The 25,140-nt window shown below is 38.2% G+C and overlaps 1 protein-coding gene across 1 annotated transcript in view; it reads right to left on the reverse strand.

The window, feature by feature from the left end:
* Positions 1-25,140, reverse strand: part of RASGRF2 (Ras protein specific guanine nucleotide releasing factor 2) — a 220,697-nt gene that overhangs the window by 68,735 nt on the left and 126,822 nt on the right. The window contains exons 7-12 of the mRNA XM_075180063.1: positions 18,080-18,273; positions 16,589-16,698; positions 11,015-11,133; positions 10,089-10,249; positions 6,074-6,140; positions 3,101-3,237 (exon numbers count right to left, since the gene is read on the reverse strand). Of these exons, the coding sequence (XP_075036164.1) occupies positions 3,101-3,237; positions 6,074-6,140; positions 10,089-10,249; positions 11,015-11,133; positions 16,589-16,698; positions 18,080-18,273 (788 nt within the window). The remainder of the gene's footprint in view (positions 1-3,100; positions 3,238-6,073; positions 6,141-10,088; positions 10,250-11,014; positions 11,134-16,588; positions 16,699-18,079; positions 18,274-25,140) is intronic.

The raw sequence follows: 25,140 nt of genomic DNA on the forward strand, positions 1-25,140 counted from the left end.
GGTTGCTTCTCAGTCAAGGGAGTGGGCTCACTTACAATTTTGCCTAAGGACAAAGTCATGAATAAAGAATGGAACCAAAACATCCTCCAAGAGCAACTTTTCCCAACCATCCAAGAACAGTTTGGTGATGAACAATGCCTTTTCCAGCATGATGGAGCCCCTTGCCATAAGGCAAAAGTGATAACTAAGTGGCTCTGGGATCAAAACATTGAAATTTTGGGTCCATGGCCAGGAAACTCCCCAGACCTTAATCCCATTGAGAACTTGTGGTCAATCCTCAAGGGACGGGTGGACAAACAAAAACCCAAAAATTCTGAGAAACTCCAAGCATTGATTAGGCACGAATGTGCGGCCATCAGTCAGTATGTGGCCTATAAGTTGATTGATAGCATGCTGGGGCGAAATGCAGAGGTCTTCAAAAAGAAGGGAGAAAACCAGCAGGTGCTAGTTAAGAAGAAATCAGAGACAGATTCAATAAATTCTATTATAGCAGGATTTCAAGATGTTTGAGATAAACCTGCAGCTCTTCACATAAAACAAGTGCTGTAACTTGTTATACAAATCAAGAATAAAGGAAAAAACAAGTGGCAGCGCTGATAAATCTATAAAACAACATATTTATTACATATAAAAAAAATAATACAATAAAATTATTGTGTTTACGCACAGGAGCACCTAATATCAATATGACTTCATGGATAGAAAAAAAGCACTATTGTAGCAGCTATAAAGACCCAATGGCATGAAATACAGGAGATTGACCAGCACAAAAAGAAGGGTGAACACTGCAAATATTGACTCTTTGCATAAACTTAATGTAATTGTAAATAAAAGCCTTGGACACTTATGAAATGCCTGTAATTTTACTTCAGTATACCATAGCAACATCTGATAAAAAGGTCTAAAAACAATGAACCAGCAAACTTTGTGAAAACCTATACTTGTGTCATTCTCAACACTTTTGTCCATGGCTGTAATATCACAGTAATTCAAATAACTGCATTTTTAGCTTATTTATGTATAAGATGCCATCAGGACACTGACTGAGAGAACTGGGAGGAGCTTTAGCTGTCAGTGTAGCAGGGGTATAATACTTTTCTCAGAGCTGCAGTGGAATGTAAGATTAACACTAAGGGGTACATTTATCAAGCTGCATGTTTGAAAAAGAGGAGATGTTGCCTATAGCAACCAGATTCTAGTTATCAATGATTTAGTATATTCTACAAAATGACAGCTAGAATCTGATTGGTTGCTATAGACAACATCTCAACTTTTTTAAACCCACAGCTTGATAAATTTACTCCCTAAGGGGTCTAGTTATCAAAACCCATTCAAAAAAGGTTTTCTATCTCAGCGACAAAATCTTTTCCTGCCCAATTTATATAGAAAAGATTACTGAGTGAGCTCACCCGCAATACTTTTACCTCTCGTCAGGCCTGTGAGGCTTCCCCAGAGAGACCCAGCAATAGTGATTATTGGCAGGAAAAGCTCACAAAGATTTGTGGCTTTTTCCTATTTGGTAAATAGACCCCTAATTTTAGTATATATGTATATATATATATATATATATATATATATATATATATAAAATGAAGTTCCATTGTAGTTTAGTAGATTGAGCCAATTCCTTCTCCCTGTAAAATGAAACCAACCACGCGCCACGTCTTTAAAAGACTATCCTCGGTACATCTGATACAGGAGCAAAAAGTTAAAATTGCAAAGCACTACATATCAGCTAACTTGCTGTGACATTACTGGTCCTAACCCTGTGTATGTTTCCATCAAACGACAGCCTGTGCTGAAAAATGCTGTAACCTTAGAGGCTTGCTAACTATTCTTACCAGCTCTGTCTTTACACAGCTGCAAGATAGAGAGGCACCACCTGCCACAACAATTGTCGCTTTCTTTAAACAATAGAACAGCACAAACATTCATTACTGTAGTTCTATTATTTTCCTTAGCTATTCACAGTTTTACATATATATGAATGTCAAAAGTGCCTTTATTACTCTTTAAAGGAAACATACAAGAAGTAATGAACAAGAAGTAATGAATCAGGCCCCACATTGACATGTGGGGCCTGATTTATTAAGGAGAGCAAGGTAAATATAGGAGTAAGTTCTCTCCTGGACAAACCATGTTACAATGCAAGGGGTGCAAATTAGTTTATTATTTTGCACATAAATTAAATACTGGCTGTTTTTTCATGTAGCACACAAATACTTGATAGCTTTATTTTTACGTTGAAATTTAAAGTAGATCTAGGTCATGCCCTACCCCAACTTTAAAGCTCTCCCCATGTTTTAAATTTACCTTCCTTCCAATGCAACATGATTTTGCCAAAGTGCAATTATTTTTTGCTTTACTTTCCTTATTAAATCAGACCTGTGATGTTTAACAACATGCCTGCAAGTAATATGCATTTATTTGATTGGCTTGTCATATAAACAGTCATGCACCTATTCCTATTTTCTAATACTGTGGAACATGCAGATTTTGTTAGCCATTGTGGCTGATTTTGTCAAAAAGCAGACATTGCATAATGTGTGCCCCAACAACCATGTTCTTTCTGAATGAACACATTTCAATCTGATCACTGAGAACAAATAAATTCAGATAGGACAATGACCCTCATCAGTTTGTGCAGTTTATTGTCAACCTAGAGATGATAGGAGTCCCCTCTGATCCTGTATTTTCTGAGCAGATCTGTGCAATTTGGCCTGCACAAGCTATAGCGCTGACCAAATGAACTGCATTGAGTGTGCTCAATTTAATGGACTTCTAAGGACTTCAGCTTAAAAGTCATGCAATAAATGCTAATTATTTGCCAATTCATCTTGCAATATTAGATTGCTGGTAAAAGAACACTTAAAATGACAGGTCTGAATTTTCCCTGCATATTTTATTACCATTGTAGTATTTTTCAGCATTCATTTTGTGGACAGTATTATTTGGCTTACATATGACTTGTTGTGTTGGTAAATACTGAGTATATATTTAATATATTTTAATCCATTTCAGTCTTCTCATTATGTTTTGAAGGACTTTGGTCTATTATTTATCAATTCAATGACTTGATTTAAAAAGATTATGACATTACCTGACTGATATCACTGGTCCAAGCTGCTTTTTCTTGGCGTGAAGGAGCCAACAGAACCACAGTGAAAGGTGTAGCGTCTACGGATTCCACCACAATCTTAAAATCCAGGTGACCAAACACATATCCAGACCCCTTTGCTTGAGAGAGTAAAATCATAATTACAACGCACAGAGAAAAAGTAGAAATAAGACAATAAAATGTTTAATAAATTGTCTGTATCGCACTCTGCTATATAAATATGCAGAAGTACTTGCACTGGCGTTCTGGGAACCACAATATAACTTAGATGTTAATTTGAGCATGTGTATGGTTACAAGAAGTCCACATGCCGACGGCTAGTACAGAACCTGCATTTCCACACAGAACCAGCAGATACACAAATCTAAACACACACCAATGAACTATGGGTAGAGGCAGCATTTTACCCTTGTACTGCATTAGTTCTAACCCTAGTCATGCATGGGCATGACTAGGGCACCAAGACAGGCCTAACAAAGAGGTAAGACTATTCTTACCGCTGCCAACCAGTTTCGCTGCTCCAGCGATAGGTATTTTTTTGGCAAGTTGCCAATAATAAAGATAATAATAAAAAATATGATAAAATTTCAAGTGCAGGCATTTGCATAGTCTGTATAGCACATAATACAGTACAAACCTTCTAAAGTAATAAGTCTTACAAATACCCCAGCTTTCATACAATAAACAAGATTTGGTGGGATTGGTGTTTGGGTGTTCTTCCACTGGTATGGACACAATACCTTACTACTTCAAAATATAACAATAACAATATGATCCACTTTATGGAACATGACAATCCAGTTAAAAGTGATTGGTTTGAATCATTTTCAGTTTTGAAAATGTCCAAAAACGCTAAGAAGAACTACAACACGGAGTAATTTATTAATGTGATAAAGGTCCAACCAAGACCAATGCCATGCTAATGTGGCAAGATATAGAGTGTGCTAATATTAATATATTTCTTTAATAATACTTATGATAAAACAATAAAGATCACAAGTACAGGATGTTTTAGTGATACAAAACTGAATAATATGTCATAGTAATGTATGAATACAACACAGGAGGAAGCACACAAAGGCTCTAAGAATATAATTTCTCTAAGCCAGCGGAAGGCAACCTATGTCCCTCCAGTTATAGTAAAACTACAAGTCCCAGAAACCCTACCAACAAGAGAACAGTAGAACACTGCCCCATGTGGCCAGTACAGGAAAACACTCAAATACCTGTTGATTAGTGTATATAGTTATTAAAGTAACATTATACTAGAAGTTTTCTTGTTTAACTAGAATTACTATTAAAAAAGCGGCAGGCATATTGTCAATTAATCTCATTTCTTGCTTTTGGTTTTCCAGTCAGATGACAGAGATACTATAAAACAAGTATTGCATGCTGTGCAACTAATGATGCGGCATAGAAAGATTCAGTATCTGACAGGGGGACCTGTCACAGTCTACCTTAACATCATTTATATTGTAATGGATACAAAACAACATGCGGCAATGCTGGGCTTCCAAACAAACTTCATGCGGCAAAGTCATGAGATCTTTTTATCCACACAGTGGGATGTGCTAGACATTAAAAACATGCTCCAATTGCTCTTATCATCTACCATGATCATATAAATACCTCTGATCATACTGTATAATACCAATGCAATACACAGATGCTGACAAACTGGAACTGTACTTGAAGCCAGGGCTGCCAAGACGAATTTCGGACCTCAACTTCTTGGTGTCCCATAGCTACTGAAGGGGGTGCGGACACACCAGGCTGGTGGCTCCTCCCACTACACAGGCAGACCAGGGCCCCCAGCTTGTAGTTGCACTTAGTGATGTCACTAGTTTTTCCCTCACAAGAAAGTGTGAATCCACTTGTGTGTGCATGAGCTGGGCAAACAGGCACATTTGCGCAAAGTGAAATGCAAGATGCGTCCACATATTTAGTGTGAAAAAAATAATTTAACTCAATAAAACAGTTCTAGTTATGTGAAACCATTCCTAGCTTTCAGGCCTGCACATTGAAATGTCAAATACGATGATTGATTGTTATACAACTGAAGGCCTGTAGGGCTAAAGTGGTCTTCCAATGTGTTTTGGTGGCCTGAACTCTGCTGGACAACCTCAAGAGACAACATTTTATTGTATTTTAAGCTAGGGTTTGCATGTTATTGTATTCACTCTTCATATCCTGCGTGGCTGTGATTTCCCATGTTGTAGAAAGGGATAGAATAACCTGTAGCCACTCAGATCAACAGAATGCTAACAGCAGTACCGATCATTTCATTAGATGATTGTGCTGATCTTGTAGGAGGCAGTGACCTGTGATTACACTGGTGAACATAAGGCTGCATGTGAGAGCATCATGGTGAGAGGAAGAGAAGCTACAGACCGAGAGTCAGACAGTAGAAGGAGCACGGTCCCCAACAGCACAATTTGTGTTTCCAAATGCACCTCTATATATTCATACATTCAACTTGTTTTTAACAGTACTGGAGCACATACTGTAGTTTTATCATAACTGTGCTTCTGTTCATATACATACTTGGACCTCACTCTTCTAGATAGTAAAATACATCTGACATTTAGAGAAGTAAGAATAATAACAACTCCCCCACAACATTTTCCCAATCGCTGTTCCTTACAAATGTAATAATCATGTATTATATTAAACTAGTAGCCAATTCGGTTTTAGTACTTAGATAGGGTAAGATAGACACAAACATTAACGAAACAACTTGAATAAAGCACTGAAGAGATAAGGTGTATCCTTGTTTTTATAAGCAAGAAGCCCCCAACTTAACAAATTTTAGTATGTTTCAGAATAATTTTTGTTTAAATTGCAGCGCTGCTACTATTTGCATTTCATTCAGTATGCCAGTACATTTAAAAACATTTTTTTATGGAAATTAGTACTGTGTTAAAGCAGGTAAAGTAATGTAGTGGGGTTACTTACAGTCATCATCGTTCATTTCTGGTTCTTCAATCAGCGTACATTCTATGAGGGAGAGAACCCCACCTGTCTGTACAGATCAAACACCATTACATCAATGTAAGTTACATGACCGGATAGTCTACATACTGGTATGACATACAAACTGAATTTAGAACACGTCCAGGGGGTAAATGTATCAAGCTGAGATTTTTCCGGCGGGTTTGAAAAACCAATCAGATTCTAGCTATCATTTATTTAGTACATTCTACAATATGACAGCTATAATCTGATTGGTTGCTATAGGCAACATCTCCACTTTTCAAACCTGCAGGCAAACTCTCAGCTTGATACATTTACCCCAGGTCACATTTACACAACAGTGGCCTAAGGCTACATAAACACTGGCGTTAAAATACTGCCTTTATGATGCATTTCTAATGCAATTAAAGTTGATGTAAACGATTGTGAAAATAAAATGATTGTACCTAGTGCGAGAATACACACTTGTACTGAATGCACTTGTAAATACATATCAAATACACACATAATTACGAACTGGTTTGATGCTTTTTACTTGCGTACATGCAATTAACAATAATGTGTATGTAGGCCAAATGTGCAGATATTCTATAAACCCCATCGACTAGCCGCAGTCCTTTACACTGATCATCTCACTGCCACACTTCTTCCCAGTTAGTATGCCACCATGTAATTAATTGGAAGAATTTCCACAGTTAGTTCATACCCCGCCTTATGTAGCATTAATAATGCACATCATAAACATATCATCATTCAGAACTACTGCAAATGATTATGCTACCAAAGCTCAGAAGATATCATCCCTATCTCAATTAAATCATGTTTGTCAGGTTATCCCAACCACAGTTAATTAATTATTTATCCACCACAGATAATGAAACCAAATAGTTTACACACACTATTTAAGTTATCCGTTTTATGAGTATATTTTTCTTTGCTGATGAGAGGAAGAAAATGCACAGTGATAAAGTGGTAAAAGACTAATATCAATGCAACCAAAATCACAAGCCTACAGTGCTGCATGTTAAATCTAGTCCATGTGTATATGTGTCAATAAATATTGCTAACCATTACCTGCCCAACAGTATCAATTGTCTTTTTCATTTTAAATCTGACAACCCTGACAAGGGGCAAGTGCAGGGGCCAAAATGACGCTATTCCCTTGAATAATGTCCTTCGCAGTCAAGTCACCAAGGCCTCACCCACTTCATAAGGCTGTTGGCTTGGATCCCGGAGGGAGGCTGCTCTCCCGAAATTCTGGGAGAACACCCTGAATTCGGGAGTATGTCGGACATTCCGGGAGAGTAGACAACTATACTTTATAAAAACTGGTGCAAAGGTAAACAGTGGGACAGCACATAACCAATTTGATTCTAAATGCCAGTTTCCTAATTTAACCAAATATCTGAGTGGCTGCTGTGGACAACACCACTTAATTCCTTTGCACCACTATACAACACCTCATCTAGATCTTAATAAAATCAGTTTTATACAGAAGTGGAAGTTGCTCAATCAATTTATAGGCTCATAGCAGGTGCTTGAAAGGATGGGGCTATCCTAAAAGGAACAAACACACAAAAAATTCCCCAAGCACACTGCTATAGTCAGCTAAAGACCTGCCATTTCTACTGTAGATATAAATGCAAAAGGCTTAGTTGAACACATTTGCAAATGTATGTTAAGCCACCCGCCACCCCACGGCGCTTTTGCTAGTAGGGTGGTCCTAACTCTAATCAATGAGAGTCCCATATATTTAGGCCATACATATGTGTTTTTAAATTGAGAGTTAACTTACCAAAGAGGTACCCCAGAAGCCTCAAAACAGCAATTCAGGATAGCCCCACCGTTTCAAGTACCTGCTATGAGCCTATAAATTGATTGAGCAACTTTCACATGTGTATTTGTCTGAGAGGCATGTTGGTGTCAGTAGCTGAGGGGGAGTACTGGCGCTGAATAAGTAGATTGCCATTCAACAAATCACAATACATCACGTAACTCTGTCTTTGCATCATTACAAGAGTATAAATTAAATTGATAAATTATTACTGTATTGGCATTGCTAGGGCTGCCCACAGTTCTAGAGCTATGTAGTTAAAGACCATGTAGTTAATGCTTTTCTTTCACATGTACCTTCTGCCTCCCATACACTATTAGGTAACATGTTCCTGAGCTCTGGAGATAAGGCAGAATCTTTACCCAGCTACCTCTGGAATAGAAAGCCCTGAATGTTTCATTTCCAGTGGGACCACCCATTCTCCCACAGAGAAATTACATATGGTCCACTAGTGACACCAGAAGACCAGCAACTAGCCAGGCTAGTCGCAGTCTTCAAAATATCAATTTTATTAAAACACATATAAATATATAATAATTGAATAACATTATTAATATCTGGCAGTATGTTTGGATTCACTTTGTTATATAACAGCTGCATACATTAAAATCAAACTTGTTACATATTAATTTTGTTGCTTTTCCTCAATATTGGGTTAACAGTCCACTTGACAATTTGTTTATATTCTTATTATGACCACCCAAAGTCTTATAATCATATTGTATCCAGAATAAAATCCTGAGATCCTGAAATAACCCTTGTTAGTGGATCAATCGTTACAGACTTAATTAGTGCTAGTATCAAGTTACAAGTTTGCCTTATTAGATGTTATGTTATCTAGTATCCATAGTATAGTGTAAAAGGTGAGTTTGAGGGAGCACTTGAAATATTGAAGGTTGGGGACAAGTCTGCCCAGGTGGGTCAGGAAGTTCCAAAGGTGGGGGGCAGTGCAGATGAAGTATGGGGTGGTAATGGGAGAGGTGAAGGTCACTGACAGAACAGAGTGGGTAAGTAGGGGTGTGTTCCTTGACAAGGTAGAGGGTGTAGGAGGATGGAGACATTAATGAGGGCTTTAGCTGTGAGGGTAAGCAGCTTGAATTGTATTCTCGAGGAAATAGGGAGCTAACGGTGGGCTCTACAGAGAGGCACAGCACAAGAGGAGCTTGGAAGAAGGACAGTTTGGCGCAAGAGAGGTCAATGTAATAGGACAGGATGAATCACCAGAGGCACTCAACAGAATGGGAGCCCCTCTGAAGGTAGCGAATGAGCATGGAGTGCCAAGGTAGGTGTCTGGAATGAGAGTGGTACAGTGTGAAAGCTGGAGTGACTTCATCTAGGGAGACGGTGGAGTTGTAAAATGACTGCATTAGGACAGGCTAAGGAGGAGAGGGGAGTGGTTCAAGGGCGGCAGACCGGAAGTAGTTTGCGCCAAAATGACAAGAACAATTTTAATTTTGCATTACCCTTTTTATCTCATAATTTAATTTTATATTGTTTATTTTAGAACAAGTGGTTTTATTCTGTAGAATGTTGGCTTAAATATATATTTTAATTTTATGGGCATTAGATGGGAAAAAATGATCATAATCTAAAAAATTACACTTTCAATTTCCTAAATTCTACCCATTGTTTCTTTCACACAATAAGCAAAGCCCCAGAAAATCATCCACACAATGTATCACCTTGTTCTCCCCTCTCTGGGGATACCAGGAATATATACTGTGTAAAGGACTGAGGTAGATATAGGGTCAGGAGCTATGGTAGGATTATTTTTCTCCAACTAACCCGACCTAACAATTAACCTAGCAGCTCTCCTAACAATTAACTTAACAACTAACTTAATAATTAATTTGGCAACTAAAAACATTTCTAAATGCTACATAATGGAGGTACAAAGGGCCTAATTTGGGAACAGGGCAATTTTATTAGAACAATGATATATTTTTGTTACATACTGTAAAAGACTTTATAGAGAGAGAAAAAAAGATAGGATTTATAAATATTTTTACTGTCCATACTGTAAAAGACCTAAGGCTGTCAGAGAGACTGAGGAACAGACCTGTGAGCGGCTATATTATATTACTGCCTAGTAGTGCCTGTCGTATATACAGCGGACGGGCACACAGGGATTCGGCGTATACCACTTTCTAATGCAGATCTTACCTTTAGTAAATGCAGTTTTCCACCTGAGCTTCTTGTACATATTAAGAAATGTTTTGTGAATAAAAAACATTGTCTTTCCCCTTCTCTTTTCAAAGACAGTGGCCCCAGACGGACTTTGCTTAGTTTCCCTCTCTCTACTGAAGGGACCTGGATAAGGGTACCTGTAATGAAAATACATGTCTGTTATACAAAGCAAAGGACATAATTGCCTTTCTACTGGGAAACTCATTTCAGCAGTCATATTTAATTATAACATCTTACTTTCACTGCCATAATATACCAAGAACCGGTCTTTGGTCTGCTCCTGGACCCTCCAATATGCCTCCTCCTGTAAACACAGCCAAGTTCATCACTTCCTACACTGCCTGCACTAACCCCCCTTTTCTCAACCACCTTCACCTTGACCATACCATCCTATTCTGCCACTCTGTATCACTGGAGGGTAAAGGTCATTTCCTCATTACCCCCCTCCCTTCTAACTCTTCCCAACAATACTTTTTCTGCTCATGTAGTCTATTATTATACTCTTCCTCGGCAACATATCACATGCTTCTCTGGCCCTTTCATCAATCTCTGTCCCAAACTTCCCATTCTGCTCAACTAACTGCCAAATATATCTATACTTTTGTAATCAGTGTCATCGTGATATGGTATAATTCCATTCACTTACACTTTTCATACATACTTCTACATTTCCAAACTGTGTGTGTGTGTGTGTGTGTGTGTGTGTGTGTGTGTGTGTGTGTGTGTGTGTGTGTGTGTATATATATATATATATACACACACACATACATACATACATACATACATACATACACACATTATATATATATGTAAATATGAAAAATGTATCTCATTGGGAAACTAAAATAAATACAGTGGTAAAACAACATTATAGGTTATAGAGTATAATATAAAATGCTCACCTTGGCGTACAAATGTCTGGCTGGTGTCTAGTAATATATCGCAGCCCTCCACGATCATTCTTTCAATAGAGAGGTTTTTACGAATGTTCTCTGTGTCGCTGACTTCATCGTGCATTACCCTGTATAGTACATGAGTGGGCACATCCATTTACTTTTACAAGAGATAAATAAATGTATATAATCAAACATTACACAAGGCCTCCCTGTGCATTGTTTAATAGCACTTTCTCCCAACAGGACTCAAAGCAGTTAACATATTTCTGCAGAAGGTGAGGCGGCCATCTTGGGCCCAACTAGTTGCTACCAAGACATCTATCCCTGCCCCACTGGAGCGTACAGTCTAAATTCCATTCCACACACATACACACGGGTCCATTTTTGCCAGAAACCAATTAACCTAATTGTGAATGAAATACTTAAATGGCTTCATTGACATTAATTCAATTGTATAATTGCACATTTTACTAAATAAACCTCACCAATGGGAGCTATTATACAGCATAGCCTAATAAAGATGTCTTCTTACACTAACAATAGTTTCTATCTTCAGTTATCCAAGGCCTTAATGTCCCCTGACTAACTTCCAGCAGATGGCTCTATTATTCACTGCCAAATTACTAAGGTTACACACGAGCTGTGACAAGTATGGATGTGAGATCTAAAAGTAGTTGAATACAAGTTCTGGGAATTATCCAACTGTTAAATTCATCTATTCCATGTGAATGAAACAAACATTAATCAAATAATATCTGTGAAATAAAGTAGGGACTTCCAGCAAGTGCATAATATTTTAAAAAAGAAATCCAATATCTAAAGTATAAAGTGCAGTTTTGCTGGCTAAGCCAATGGGGTTAATAGACTTGAATACAGACTGAAATCTGCCAGACACTTACACAAAGTGGAGCTAGCTATTTTATGGGCCAAACCAATCAAATCACTAGGTACTAGTGACATCATGAGGCCTGAAGTTCAGGGATGTTACAAGTTCCTAGAGAACTGATTGGCCGCCTTCTCATGAATATTTGTTAAGCACAAAAAAATGGCTTCATCAACTGTGAGTAATCGACTGGTATGTTTTATGTTGGGAAATAGTTTAAAATAGTGAAAAAAAAGTGCAAGTCTTCACGTTTGTAGTGTGTATGAGGCAGGAGTTACATAAGTATAATTACAAAACTCTGTGCCAAGGTTTTTAAAATTCCTAGTGACACCTCTGATATTACCTAGAAATCTGTCGAGATGAACTGCATAATTGCAGACCTTTTGTAATGAAAACGAATGAAATTTAAAACTACAAAGCAAAACACCTAAGTTTGTTATTTGATATTTCAAATCGTACCGTGTGGTATGTAACAAGCTACTAACTACAATGTATAAGACAAAGGTAAGCTGACGCATTTTTGAAATAGAAAATTAGGACTTTCATTTCAGTTGGAGTTTGCTTGGTTTATAATACTCATCCTGTATTTTATTGGGTGCAAAATGCTGAAAGAACGTTTCAAAAGCTGTTCCTGGTTATACCTCCCAGATTGTAAGCTCATTTGAGCAGGGTCATCTTTACCTTCTGTTTCATGTCACTGCTTCATTAAGGCAAGCAAAAGGATGTAAATTGAGGGATTTTTTTAAACGCACATAATTCAGACATATGCATCTGCATATCTACAGTTACTCCTGTTGACAAACACATGTTCTAGCATGCATAGGTAACCGTTATCACTATCAATCAACACTTGCACCTGAACTGTAGTTGGTGCAAGTGATACGATAGAAGCACCTAAGATGCCCAAGTTTGAATTAGATGCTGCTGCGTGCACTCGAGCTTGGCACAACCGTACTATACATTAACTATGTGCATACACCCATTCCCCTCCCTGTTCGGCAGATCCGTAACTAGGTCTGTGGCCAGGGTGTAACGCTGAAGGGGGTGCAGTTTAGGAATATTTGAGGTTCATTTGGTTAAGACTGAGGACTAGGGTGGCGACATTTTTCTTTTTTCGTCACAGGCGCTTAAATTTTAAGCTACGGCTCTGCCGCTCCACACATGAAATCGTAGGCTGTAGTAAGGGTCCTTGGAGCTCGAAGATGAATTGGATATTTCTGGGTTCACTGCCGTATAGTTCGGATTCTGGGCATGTACAGAGCGATTTAACGCAAAATAAAGCACATATCGGTATTTATGTTCCTTAATGAATCAGGCCCTGTGTGTCATCTAATTGTATGATGATCCCTTCAATGTACAGTGCTGCATAATATTTGAAAGCTTTATTAAAATAAGCTAATAATAATGCTGTAAACCCAAGAGCATTAGGAATAACACTCCGAAGCAAGAACAATCAAAAACACTGACAGTGAAAGAAAAAATGGACACGTGTGAGCCTTGGTTAAAATCCTTCTTTTGTTTTATAGTTGGAGATTCTTCTATTCCTCTGCATCAATGGCCCTATTACTTTTCACTATGCTGCAAAACATAGGTATTGAGTATTATTTGTGTTTTCTATCGAGTAGCTAGCCTGCACCCAGCTGCATGAGTGTATGGAACAAAAGACATAATAAAGGGGGATAATAAATACAATACAAAGAGAAAAATACATTGCACTTGAAGTTGTATTCTTGCAACATTAATAGCAGATAATGTCCTATGTTTAAAAGTATTGTAATAAAAGTTTATTTATGCATATTCATTTTATGCATACATTCATTAATAAAAAAAAATAAACTTAGAGGTGCCACATACTTGGACTTTAAGGCATCACTATTTGGTAAAGATGGAAGTGCTGAAATAGTTAAATGACATTACCAAGCATTACATTTTAAGACACCTTTCTTTAACATGAAAACAAAAAGGATTCTATAAAGCACAAACAATAAATTGTCCATTGAGGTAAAATAAAATATCATACAATTTCATCTAAATTTGTCTGATGAATTAACAGCAACCAATGACCCAGACAAGTAATCTTTTAATCTTATCTAGATCAGAAACAAGCTCCCTATACAACACATGTCTGATCTACGCAGGCATGCAGGGAAAAAATTGTGTTAGTGTAATTATTTTATATATGCCAAAAAGGGAAATTTGTAGACTGCAGAATTGTAGAATTAATAACTTATCTAATATAATAAACAGTGATTTGAATAAAAAAAACATAAAACAAAAATACTGATCTATATAGAAAAAAACCTCTAAAATAATTTTCTAGACTGCTAAAGTCGCTATGAATAAAATGGCAGGAGATTCAGCAGGTGAGTTTGATTTTTATTGTTGGTGCTACCATGGCGTTTGTCATGATAGTATAGCACAGTGTCCCCCTGTAGCGGTATCATTGAAGAGGGTGAAGAAAATAAATGTCAACTTACGGGTCTAGCGATTCAGTGCAGTGATCCACTCTTCCCGCATCGCTCCACGGGATTGGTGACCACAAAGTTGTATAGATACGCTGTCAGCCAATTAGTGGCCAGTATAGCAACACAATCACGGGTCACCATCCACTATTTGAATTAGGTGCCATGGCGAGCCAGTCGTTCACAAGGCCCGTGGGCACATTTTCGGGCACTGGGCGATAGAGCAGTAAGTTGGCCAGCCCCTTTAGTTTACTAGGACAGTGTAGGCCTTATTCAATTTTGTGTTAGGCCACATAAATTCATGCTTAAAAGCCTCTGCAGCATTTAACTAGGCTCAGAGCCTCGGAAGGGGACACTAAGTCAGGCATAGCCCATGACCACACTTTACAGGCACTAGACCTGCCATCAGATAGGGCAGCCTCTGTTTTAGAGACGGCGCCTGACCTGGTACCGCCATCTTGGTCCCCATTTTCCTGTCCTAAATCCTGACAGCCATTTTGCAGTGGTCACTTAGTACTGTTAAATTCTCCCTGTGTTCTGCATTTCTGCACCCTGTGGCCAAAGGTAAGGTAAGCTTGGGCTGGTCGCAAGAAACCAAGAAAATGAACACTTCTTGTCTTTGTTGTTTGTCCTTGTGTGTCATGTGCTTGTTCCCTGCAATGCTTTGCGGATCATGCTTACAGAACGGACGATCCGTATATGGCAAGATGGTGAGGAAACCCAGCAAGGAAAATTGGTACAAGACTTCAAGGACAATTGATACACCCCTCATGTGGTTGTCCCATTGGTTTTCTCATGATCAGGTAAGATCATTGTGTGCGTTGTTGCTTCCCCCAGGCGTAACAGCGACAAAGAGGAGCAAGGATACTGCGGGAAGCAGGGAACAGTGGCGGAACTACCATTGGTGCATCAGGTCCCATGGATATAATGGGGCCCGCTGCATAGGGAAATAGCGAGCTGTGGGCCCCAGTTCCCTTCCCCCCACTTCCTGCACTGGGGCCCACAGCTCGCTAGTGCCACCTCTGGCAGGGAAGTATATGATTTTTTTTTATCTTAACCTACCTCCACACACCAGTCAGAATTAATTTTGGATTGAGATAAGCTTTACTCATCCTGCAGTCTGTGGATGTGTCAGTTGCACTTTAATTATACAATATTAATGATAATATCTGTGCTACATAACTGTGTTGATAATGAATAAATAAATTAACAGATTGTTTACTAAACAAATACTATTTTTCCACTGACATTGCAGAAAGAAATTGAACAGGCAGAATAGGTCTCCATAGTATAGAGATGTACTTATTCTGTACACCTGGAAGCCTGATGGTAAATGACAAAGATGATGATCTTACGGACTGAATTCAAGGTAGAGCTAAGGGTCCAATAATCATTTCCCTACAAACGCTTGTACAGTTTAAATGACATCCCAGTCCCTCCTTGAGCTCAGATGTGACTATATATAACAGACTCAATTTACTGATCCATGAACTGGAAATGTGTCATTTGGAAAAATTGAACTGTATTGTCTGTTTTCTAACATTCTCTATCACCTGTCTATTGTGATATTTTTTCGGAGCCACACAAATGGTCCTTTGTAACACAAGGGAGAAACATATTGCCTTTGCTGAGAAGCCGCCACAACTAAATTAAAGTTCCATAGGTTTGTGTCCGCATTATGAGAAATGACATTGGTATGAAGTGTTCACACAGAACCAGAACTTAGTTTACCTATATTATATAATATTGTATTGTATTATATTTAAATATACCCAGGGGAGGGCTGGCAAATTTTGGCTCAGTGACCCAACTCCAGGTAGTCCACTATGGGACTGGCCCAGGGAGCAGATGCCCCCCTACCCCTGCCTATAGCTAGTGCTAGATCCTGCATATAACCACTCTAAGGACCACATACCTTTACATAAGCCTTGCCCATTTTACCATACCAGCATTGTAATAATCTCGGCATTACACAGACAATAGGAACTAACAGATACATCTTGAGTCACATCATTTCAATGACAATCCGTACATTCTTATCAATAACAGAACAAATAACATAAAATCACCAATTGTCTGAGATATTTAAATAAGAAACATACCAAATATAACATTAAATGGCTATCTGAATCTAAACAATGACCAATTCCTCAAATGTGCTGGAAGTGTTTGTACCCTGAAGTAGTGATTGGAATAAGAATATTCCTTGGTCTGATCACAGCACGGTTGGCTTACCTTGACAGCTCCTCCAGCTTCGACTGGGCAAACTCTAAACTTTTTCTCTCTACGTGCTCATGAGGTGTATGTGCCAGAAGCTCATGGAGAGTTATAATGTATCGAGGGATCTAAAAGAGGGAAAGTATATTTATATCCAATACGAAATGACACACTCTGCACAAAGCCCTTTTTACTTTAATAAGAAAAACAATGAAATAACTATGGGTTCACTGAAGGGAACACATTTATATAAACCCTCTGTCCTGTGTTGTAAATATCCCAACGTTAAAAGGCAAATGTATTCATATGGAAAAAACATATATTAATAGCATTCACAAACATATATTTAGACGCAGTGCAACCTTTTAAAACTCAGGATATTTGCAGTAATATTTCTGTGCAGAACACTCCTATTTAAAGGGTTTTCCACAGGAAGGCCAAGGACTAATACACAGAATTCACATTGCTCATGCAAAGCCAGTCACTGTGAAATACAAGTAATATTCCACACCCTTTAAAATTTCTCTGGAATTGGAAAAAAAATTGTGTTGAGCTGCTTTAACCATGGTAACATATGTCATTTGTCAATCGAACAATTATTATACATAGTCATGCCTCATTGTGTAAAAGACATGTATTTATCATGTATCTATCTGTTTAACATGACAACTCGTGTTACCAAACAATTGCAAACTGTTCTATTTCCAAGGACTCACAGCTGCAAAATAGAACCAGCAATGACTTCCCGCATCTCCAATGACAATACATTACACAATGAAGAATATACAAAAAACAAAAGGGATAATGATAGGCAGATTTAGTGCAGTATCTGATTTAATGTATAAGCTTGTCTATGAGCCTTATCTGCTGATATGTGACTTTTAAAGATATATTAAAGGAGCCCATTAATTATCTCCTCTCTTGTCACCAGCTGTCTCTCTGCCACCTCCTCATCAATATCTCAACGTTACCTATGCTTGACTCCTCTTTCACCTCCACTCCCCACATCCAGCCCCTCTGTCAGGCCAGTCACTTCCAAAACCCTTATTCACTCCCTCTTTATCTCCAACCTGGACTACTGCAACCTCCACCTGTCTGGTCTCCTCAATGCTGCAGTAAGACTGATCACTTCTGACTCCCAGCTCTGCCAATGTTTACACTGGCTCCACATTTCCGACAGAATCCAATTTAAACTCCTCACCCTCACCTACAAAGCCTCAGCTCCCCCTACATCTCTGACCTCACCTCAGCCACACTTGCCCCCTCCCACTCTGCTCTGCCAATGTGCCTCCATTCCAAACTGATCATCACATCACACTCCTGTCTCCTGTGCAGATCCCCACCTATGGAACACACTCCCATGCCCCCAATCAGACTCACCACCAGCTTCCAATGTTTAAAAAACTTTTGCCTCCCACATGTTCTTTACAACATTTGCTTTACATTGCTTATTATGTCTTATGTACAGCTTTATGCTTCTTAGCCCACGTGTCAGTGAACTGAAGTTACCTGGAACATGGGATATGTTAAGAATGTCTCCAGCATCCTCCCCTCACACGCTGGATTGGCTTCATATTGCTTCAGGAGTTTATCAAAGTCCCGGTTTTGCTTACAATTTGCCAGCACTTGCAGACTGTACTGATGATTACGAACAAATTCCTGGTATATATTCAGCATAGGCAGCAGAATATCAAACAAATCAGCTGGATAAAATAAAGAAAAAAAATTTGAGTGATGATTCAAATATTTAGAACTGGACACAACAAGCTGAAAAGAGCTTAAAAAATATTTTCAGAAACTTTTAACAATGTGAAGAAAATGTAAAAGAAAGTATAGTATTTGCAATGAGCATGACAAAAAAGACTACATTGTAAAATTATGTTAACTGAAATGAAAAGAATTGTATAAATGTGTAATATGTATATATATATATATATATATATATATATATATATATATATATATATATATATATATATACATATTATCTCTATAATATAAAAGCCTAGCGGCGTGTGTTAGTCTGTGTGTGGAAAAAAAAACAACAAGCTGCAGCGCCACCTGCTGGGCGGAGTTATACACTGACCTACTAAATTCTTAGCATTATCTAATATATAAAAGTAAAAGCCTAGCGGCGTGTGTTAGTGTGTGTGTGTGTGGAAAAAACTATTTTCTCAGAAAGGGCTCATCCAATTGACCTGAAATTTGGTATACTGACATTATTTAACAAAAAAATTAGAATAGTGAAGTCAGTTAACTTCCATCATCCCCCCTTCCCCCCGTGGGAGGGGTAGTAAAGGCTAAATTTACGAGTTGAGGGCTCAAACTTATTTTCGTGAGGTAATTTTACCTCATGAACACACATGTGTAGCGGCGTGTGTTAGTGTGTGTGTGTGTGTGTGGAAAAAACTTCTCAGAAAGGGCTCATCCAATTGACCTGAAATTTGGTATACTCACATTATTTGACAAAAAAATTAGAATAGTGAAGTCAGTTTACTACCCCTCCCACGGGGGGAAAGGGGGATGATGGAAGTTAAGGCTAAATTTACGAGTTGAGGGGTCAAACTCATTTTCGTGAGGTAATTTTACCTCATGAACACACATTAAAAAGGGCGCTTACGTCGGGAAGTAACGCTCTTCCCCTGAGGAGGCCTGGGCTAGGCCCAAGTGCATGACAAGAACCTTTTTAACACCTTAAGTAGCTTGATTTGACTAGAATGCATGAGTATCATGCACGGGTTAACTTGTATATATATATAATGCTTAATTACCAGTTTATTTATTTAAACAAATGCCAATTGCTGTTATAATATAGTATAAAGCATTAAGTAAGTCTCAAGAAGCATTACTATAACTCTAACCGATCCTACTTTCATTTTGACAACTGTCTTGTTGCAACCGCTACTTAAATATATACGTTTGTTCAGAGACAGACCCTTTACCAGGTTATACATGGAGGAACACCTGCCTTTTCTTAGCTTATTGCAAAGTTCAGTTGGCACTATGCAATGAGCAAATAAAAAACAGTGCACAACCTTGTGCCATGTTTACTCGTTCAGAATATATTTGTCTTTCTTGCATAAAGCTGCTAGATATGTAATGTGCAATACCTATGTCCAGTTATTAATATCAGTCCTTAATATTATCATCAAGAGTTGCCAACAAACTCTATTGGAGAATATATACCAGGAAAACCAAACTTGAAGTGAGGACATGTAGAAGTGTTCAAAACAGATACTTATTGTAAATTATAAATGTTCCTTATTAACAAAGCACCAACATTTTCAGCAGCGCTGGTGTACTACTGTCTAAAAAGTGGGCAAGGTTTATCTTTGCAGTGGTGGGTTCTGTTTTAGACATAAAGTACAAATGCAGCTTTATTGTCTACATTTTTTAAGGACTTGTTTTACAGTAGTCATTGATAATGAAAATTATCTCCACAATGACAATCAACTGCTTTTTGTGACATGTTTTCCTCACCCTCCATCACCTTCCAAGATGACTGAAAGCAATTAATGGTGGATATAGCCAGCATGTACAGTAATTGAGAGCTGAAAACAACATTACAACTGAGTGCATTTCTGCTGCGTTTCATCCCTCTGTGAAATGTCTTTTCTCATCCATATCACGACCTTCTGGCAGAGTGTTACAAGTGATAGACGCTGCACATTCGTGTGTTTATGGACAATCAATAATGTCACATTAGAATCAGGAACATAAGTCACTGAGTGAGCTGAAGACATACACATGTATAGTACATATGCTCTAAAAAGCTTCCACCAACATATATCTACATTGTGCTACTCAGACAGCACATTTACACGTCACTGGTGTTTCTCTGTAGTCCGACACAGGAAAGTACAGTACATTCTAAACATGGAAGGGCTTACTGGCAAGAGAATTGGTTAAGTTTGGCTGAATAAGAACTGTTTAAAGATTCAGAAAAATCCAGGCTTGAAAGCCACAATCAGAGTCTCTCCTTAATCCTGGCAAACAAAAGGATATCAAAGATTTTCACCTTAACTTGTTAATTTATTTAATATATTTATAATTGACTTAGGATGTTTTTTTTTATTTCCTACTCATCTTTTAGTGAAGGTCGGTCTCTGTTCACATGAATAAGAAAACAACTGAAATAAATAACAATGAATAAATAACAACTAAAAAGTTATTCTGTGTGGCTCAATAAGATTGGAGAAGTGCTTCTTTGTGGCTGAATAATAAATGAGAAGCTATTCTATGTGTCTAAATAAGAACTGACAAGTGACTGTGTAGATGAATAAAAACAGAGAAGAAGTTCTGTGTGAATGAAGAAAAACTGAAAAGTTGCGCTCTATGGATGAATAAGAACTGAGAAGTTACTCTGTGTGGATGAATAAGAACTGAGAAGTTACTCTGTGTGGATGAATAAGAACTGAGAAGTTACTCTGTGTGGATGAATAAGAACTGAGAAGTTACTCTGTGTGGATGAATAAGAACTGAGAAGTTACTCTGTGTGGATGAATAAGAACTGAGAAGTTACTCTGAGTGGATGAATAAGAACTGAGGAGTTACTCTGTGTGGTTGAATATTAACTGAGAAGCAGTTCTGTGTGGGTGAATAACAACTGAGAAGCAGTTCTGTGTGGGTGAATAACAACTGAGAAGCTGTTCTGTGTGAATGAACAAGAACTGAGAAGTTGTTCTGAGTGGATGAATAATAACTGAGAAGCAGTTCTCTATGAATGAATAATAACTGAACAGCGTTTCTGTGTGGGTGAATAACAACTGAGAAGCAGTTATTGGTGTGGATGAATAAGAACTAAAAAGTAACTGAGCTGATGAATAATAACTGAGAAGCAGTTCTGTGTGGATGAATAATAACTGAGAAGCAGTTCTGTGTGGGTGAATAATAACTGAGAAGCAGTTCTGTGTGGATGATCAAGAACAGAGAAGTGACTCTGAGTGTGGGTGAGCAATAGAAGAAGTAATTCTGTGTGGATGAATAACAAATGAGAAGCAGTTCGGTGTGAATGAATAATAACTGAGAAGCAGTTCTGTGTGGATGAACAAGAACAGAGAAGTGACTCTGAGTGTGGGTGAGTAATAGAAGTAATTCTGTGTGGATGAATAATAACTGAGAAGCGTTTCTGTGTGGATGAATAGGAACTGAGAAGTAGCCTTATGTTGTTGATTAAGGATATATTATTATTATTACTATTATTATCGTAGATTTGTAAGGCGCCAGTGTTCCACAACGCCGGATAGTAGGGAAAACAGTACATACATAAAACAGTGACATACAAGGTAGACAAAATAAATGCAGATATGAAAACAAAGGGTATGGAGGACCCTGCTCATTAGAGAACATTCTAAATGGAAGAGGGCACAGCTGAAACAAGAGGAGCTAGTGTGACTTAGGGCTAGATTTACTAAGCTTTGGGTTTGAAAAAGTGGGGATGTTGCCTATAGCAACCAATTAGATTCTAGCTTTCATTTATTTAGTACTTTCTAGAAAATGTCATTTTCTAAAAAGTACTAAATAAATGAAAGCTAGAATCTAATTGGTTGCTATAGGCAACATCCCCACTTTTTCAAACCCAAAGCTTAGTAAATCTAGCCCTTATAGTGGAGATTGGGATAGTTGTGGGGGTGCATTAGTGTGAATAGTGTTATCGAGGATAAGGTCACCACTAAAAAAAAGAGATGTGTTTTCAAAGAGCTTCTAAAGATTTGAAGGCTGTGGGAAAGTCTGATTGAGCGTAGCAGGGAAATCCATAAGTGGGGAGCAACACGGGAGAAGTCCTGTAAGCGGGAGTGAGAGGTGGTTACCAGAGATGAGACAAGGCGCAGGTCAGAGGTAGATCTAAGCAGGTGGGAGGGAGGGTATTTTGATATGAGATTTGAGATGTATGCAGGGGTAGTGTTGAGGGCTTTGTAGTTAAGGGTGAGAAATTTGAATTTGTTTCTGGAGGATACAGGAAGCCACTGTAGAAATTTGCAAAGTGGTGCAGCAGATGTGGAGAGGTGAGAGAGGAAGATCAGTCTTGCAGCAGCATTTAGGATGTATTGAAGTGTGGATATATGGGTGTCAGGAATGCCAGATAGCAGGAGGCTTCAATAGTCAAGACGGGAGATGATGAGAGAATGGATAAGAGTTTTGTTAGCATGTTGATTAAGAAAAGGGCGTATTCTGGCAATGTTTTTAAGATGATAATGATTTCATTTTGCAACAAGAAATGTTTCTACAGATGGAGCTTGTTTCTTTGGGACATATTAGGTGACCCTCGAACGGCAGAGTATGTGTCCGATCTTATACTGTGCTATCCCTGTATTATAAACCATAACCGCTCGTTTGTTTAATAAGGGGACCGTGGCCTGGGTGGGCCTGTCCACGCTGTTTGTCAAAAAGTAACATACTCCATCTGTATGTGGTTCAATAAGAACACAAGGGATGTTGTTCTGATTGGCGGGTCTGTATGAAGAAACAGGGACACATTTTGTTTTAAACTTTCCCTGTAATTTAGGAACAGTTTCCAGATGTACATTAGTATTTCATGTAACCTGTCACATAAGGTACTGATGGAGGTATTTAGCACTGTGTGTTTTATTACCTAGTAGTTGAATGCTTAATGTAAAATACATGGGGGGGATCATTAAAAATGCTGATTTAAGTCTTTGTGGCATATAAAACACTAAAAATAAATACTGCTACATCTACATCTGTGTCACACATACAGGATTTTTCAGCCGCTCAGAAGTATTAACAGATAAATTTAGGTTCACAGCTGAAAAAAACTGAGAATTTTTTAATTGGCGTGTGTTCATATGTGGATTTGTCACTCAGAGCAAATACATTTAAATAGGTAACAAGCTTTATTGAGTTGTTTTGTACCTGCTAAAAGTTCTCATCTGGCACTAACGCTTGCATCTGCTCACAGTTAATATACCTTATGTATGGTTACATTTACTGTCTTCAGACACGTGTTCACATGTCAGATGTATAGCTGTTCTTTCATTTATGTGGTATGTATGTAAATTACTTTTTCACATCACATAGCAGAAGAGATTATCTCTGTGCACATTGCATTTACCTATGCATATATCTACGGAAAGCTCTCAGACTTCTCCTAATAAAACATTAAAATAAATTTGAAAAGATCTAGGAAAATAAGTTACAGTGAGACTGGTCATCTATTTATTTTACACACATGTAACAAACTGTACACCGTAATTGCCCACATTTTCCAAAGGATTCCAGTGACACTTTGGACCCCAAATCGGGACATCTAAGAATGTTATGTGCAAGACTGTGGAACTTGCAGCTCTACAATCCTCATCTTGTCATACTTACTGAATTGAGTATAACATACTTTTTGCAAAATTGAAGGTTCTTCAATAAATATCAATTTATAAATCTCAAACAATAAGAAATGGTGGTGTGAATTGCACCACAGGTAAATGTTAATTTCTAGTTGGTCAACATTGAAAAACAGGGAGATTTCAAGGGAGATATCTCTAAAAATAGGGAGAGTTTACAACTATTCATGAACATGCGGCATTAATGTATGTAAAGTAACATAAGTAGTTCAGAAGCATATTGCAAGCTGTCAACTGCTATAACATAAACTTGACTCTGGCCAAGGACATAGCTACAATAGGTGTAGGGGGTGAAACTGATGCAGGGCCGGCATCTGAGCCCGCTTACCCTGTAATCCCCCCATATATATGTTAGACTTGTAGAATCTCCCAGATTGTGTGGGAATCTCCCGAATTCTGGGCAGGTCTCCCGCACTCCCAGGAGAGCAAGCCACTCTCTGTCTTCCTAGTGAAGTGGGCAGGATAGGGACCTCTATGCCGTGATTTGCGGTGAATCATTTTGCTGGGGGGCGGGGGGGGGGGGCGGACACAATGACATGGTTACGCCGCACCCCACCATCTCCGTCCTCACACTTCAGCTCCCATCCAGAATCTCCCAGAGGCGAAGAGTGAAAAGTCAACATCAGGCGGTACATGGGAGCTCTCACCAAATTTTTGTTGGGGCCCACAAAAAGTTTTGTTACGCACCTGACTCCAGCTGTAACATGCAACACACGTATTTCATATATCTACATTTAAGTGCTGAACCTAACAGTCAGCTCCACTTAGTTTCAAAGGCTATCAACACAGATCTTCACATCAAGAGATATGATGATTAAAAGGCTACAATAAACAGATGATATTGCTTTATGGTTTTATTTCCAGTGGGGGAAAACAGGATTGTTCTGGCAAAACTATGAACTATTACTAGTTCCAGTTATACATAAAATTATTAATGTGATCATCAAATATGACTGTATCTTGATTAAGATGGAATCACCCCACTTCAGAAAATATCATACTGCTACTTGAAGAATTCATTTTCATATGCAGCAACAGATTGGTCATTAAAAGGAGCAACTAGTTATATATAATTCAGTGAGATAAAAAAGTAATGCAATCTCAGCCAACACAAGAAATACTTCAAAATGAAAATGAGAAAATCAAAAAGCCATGTACACATCCCAGGAGCTCTATGCAGTCGCCATTCAACCTGGCAGTCCTCATTTATTT

Source organism: Mixophyes fleayi, chromosome 1, assembly GCF_038048845.1.
Source record: "Mixophyes fleayi isolate aMixFle1 chromosome 1, aMixFle1.hap1, whole genome shotgun sequence".
In the NCBI taxonomy this organism is placed as follows: domain Eukaryota; kingdom Metazoa; phylum Chordata; class Amphibia; order Anura; family Limnodynastidae; genus Mixophyes; species Mixophyes fleayi.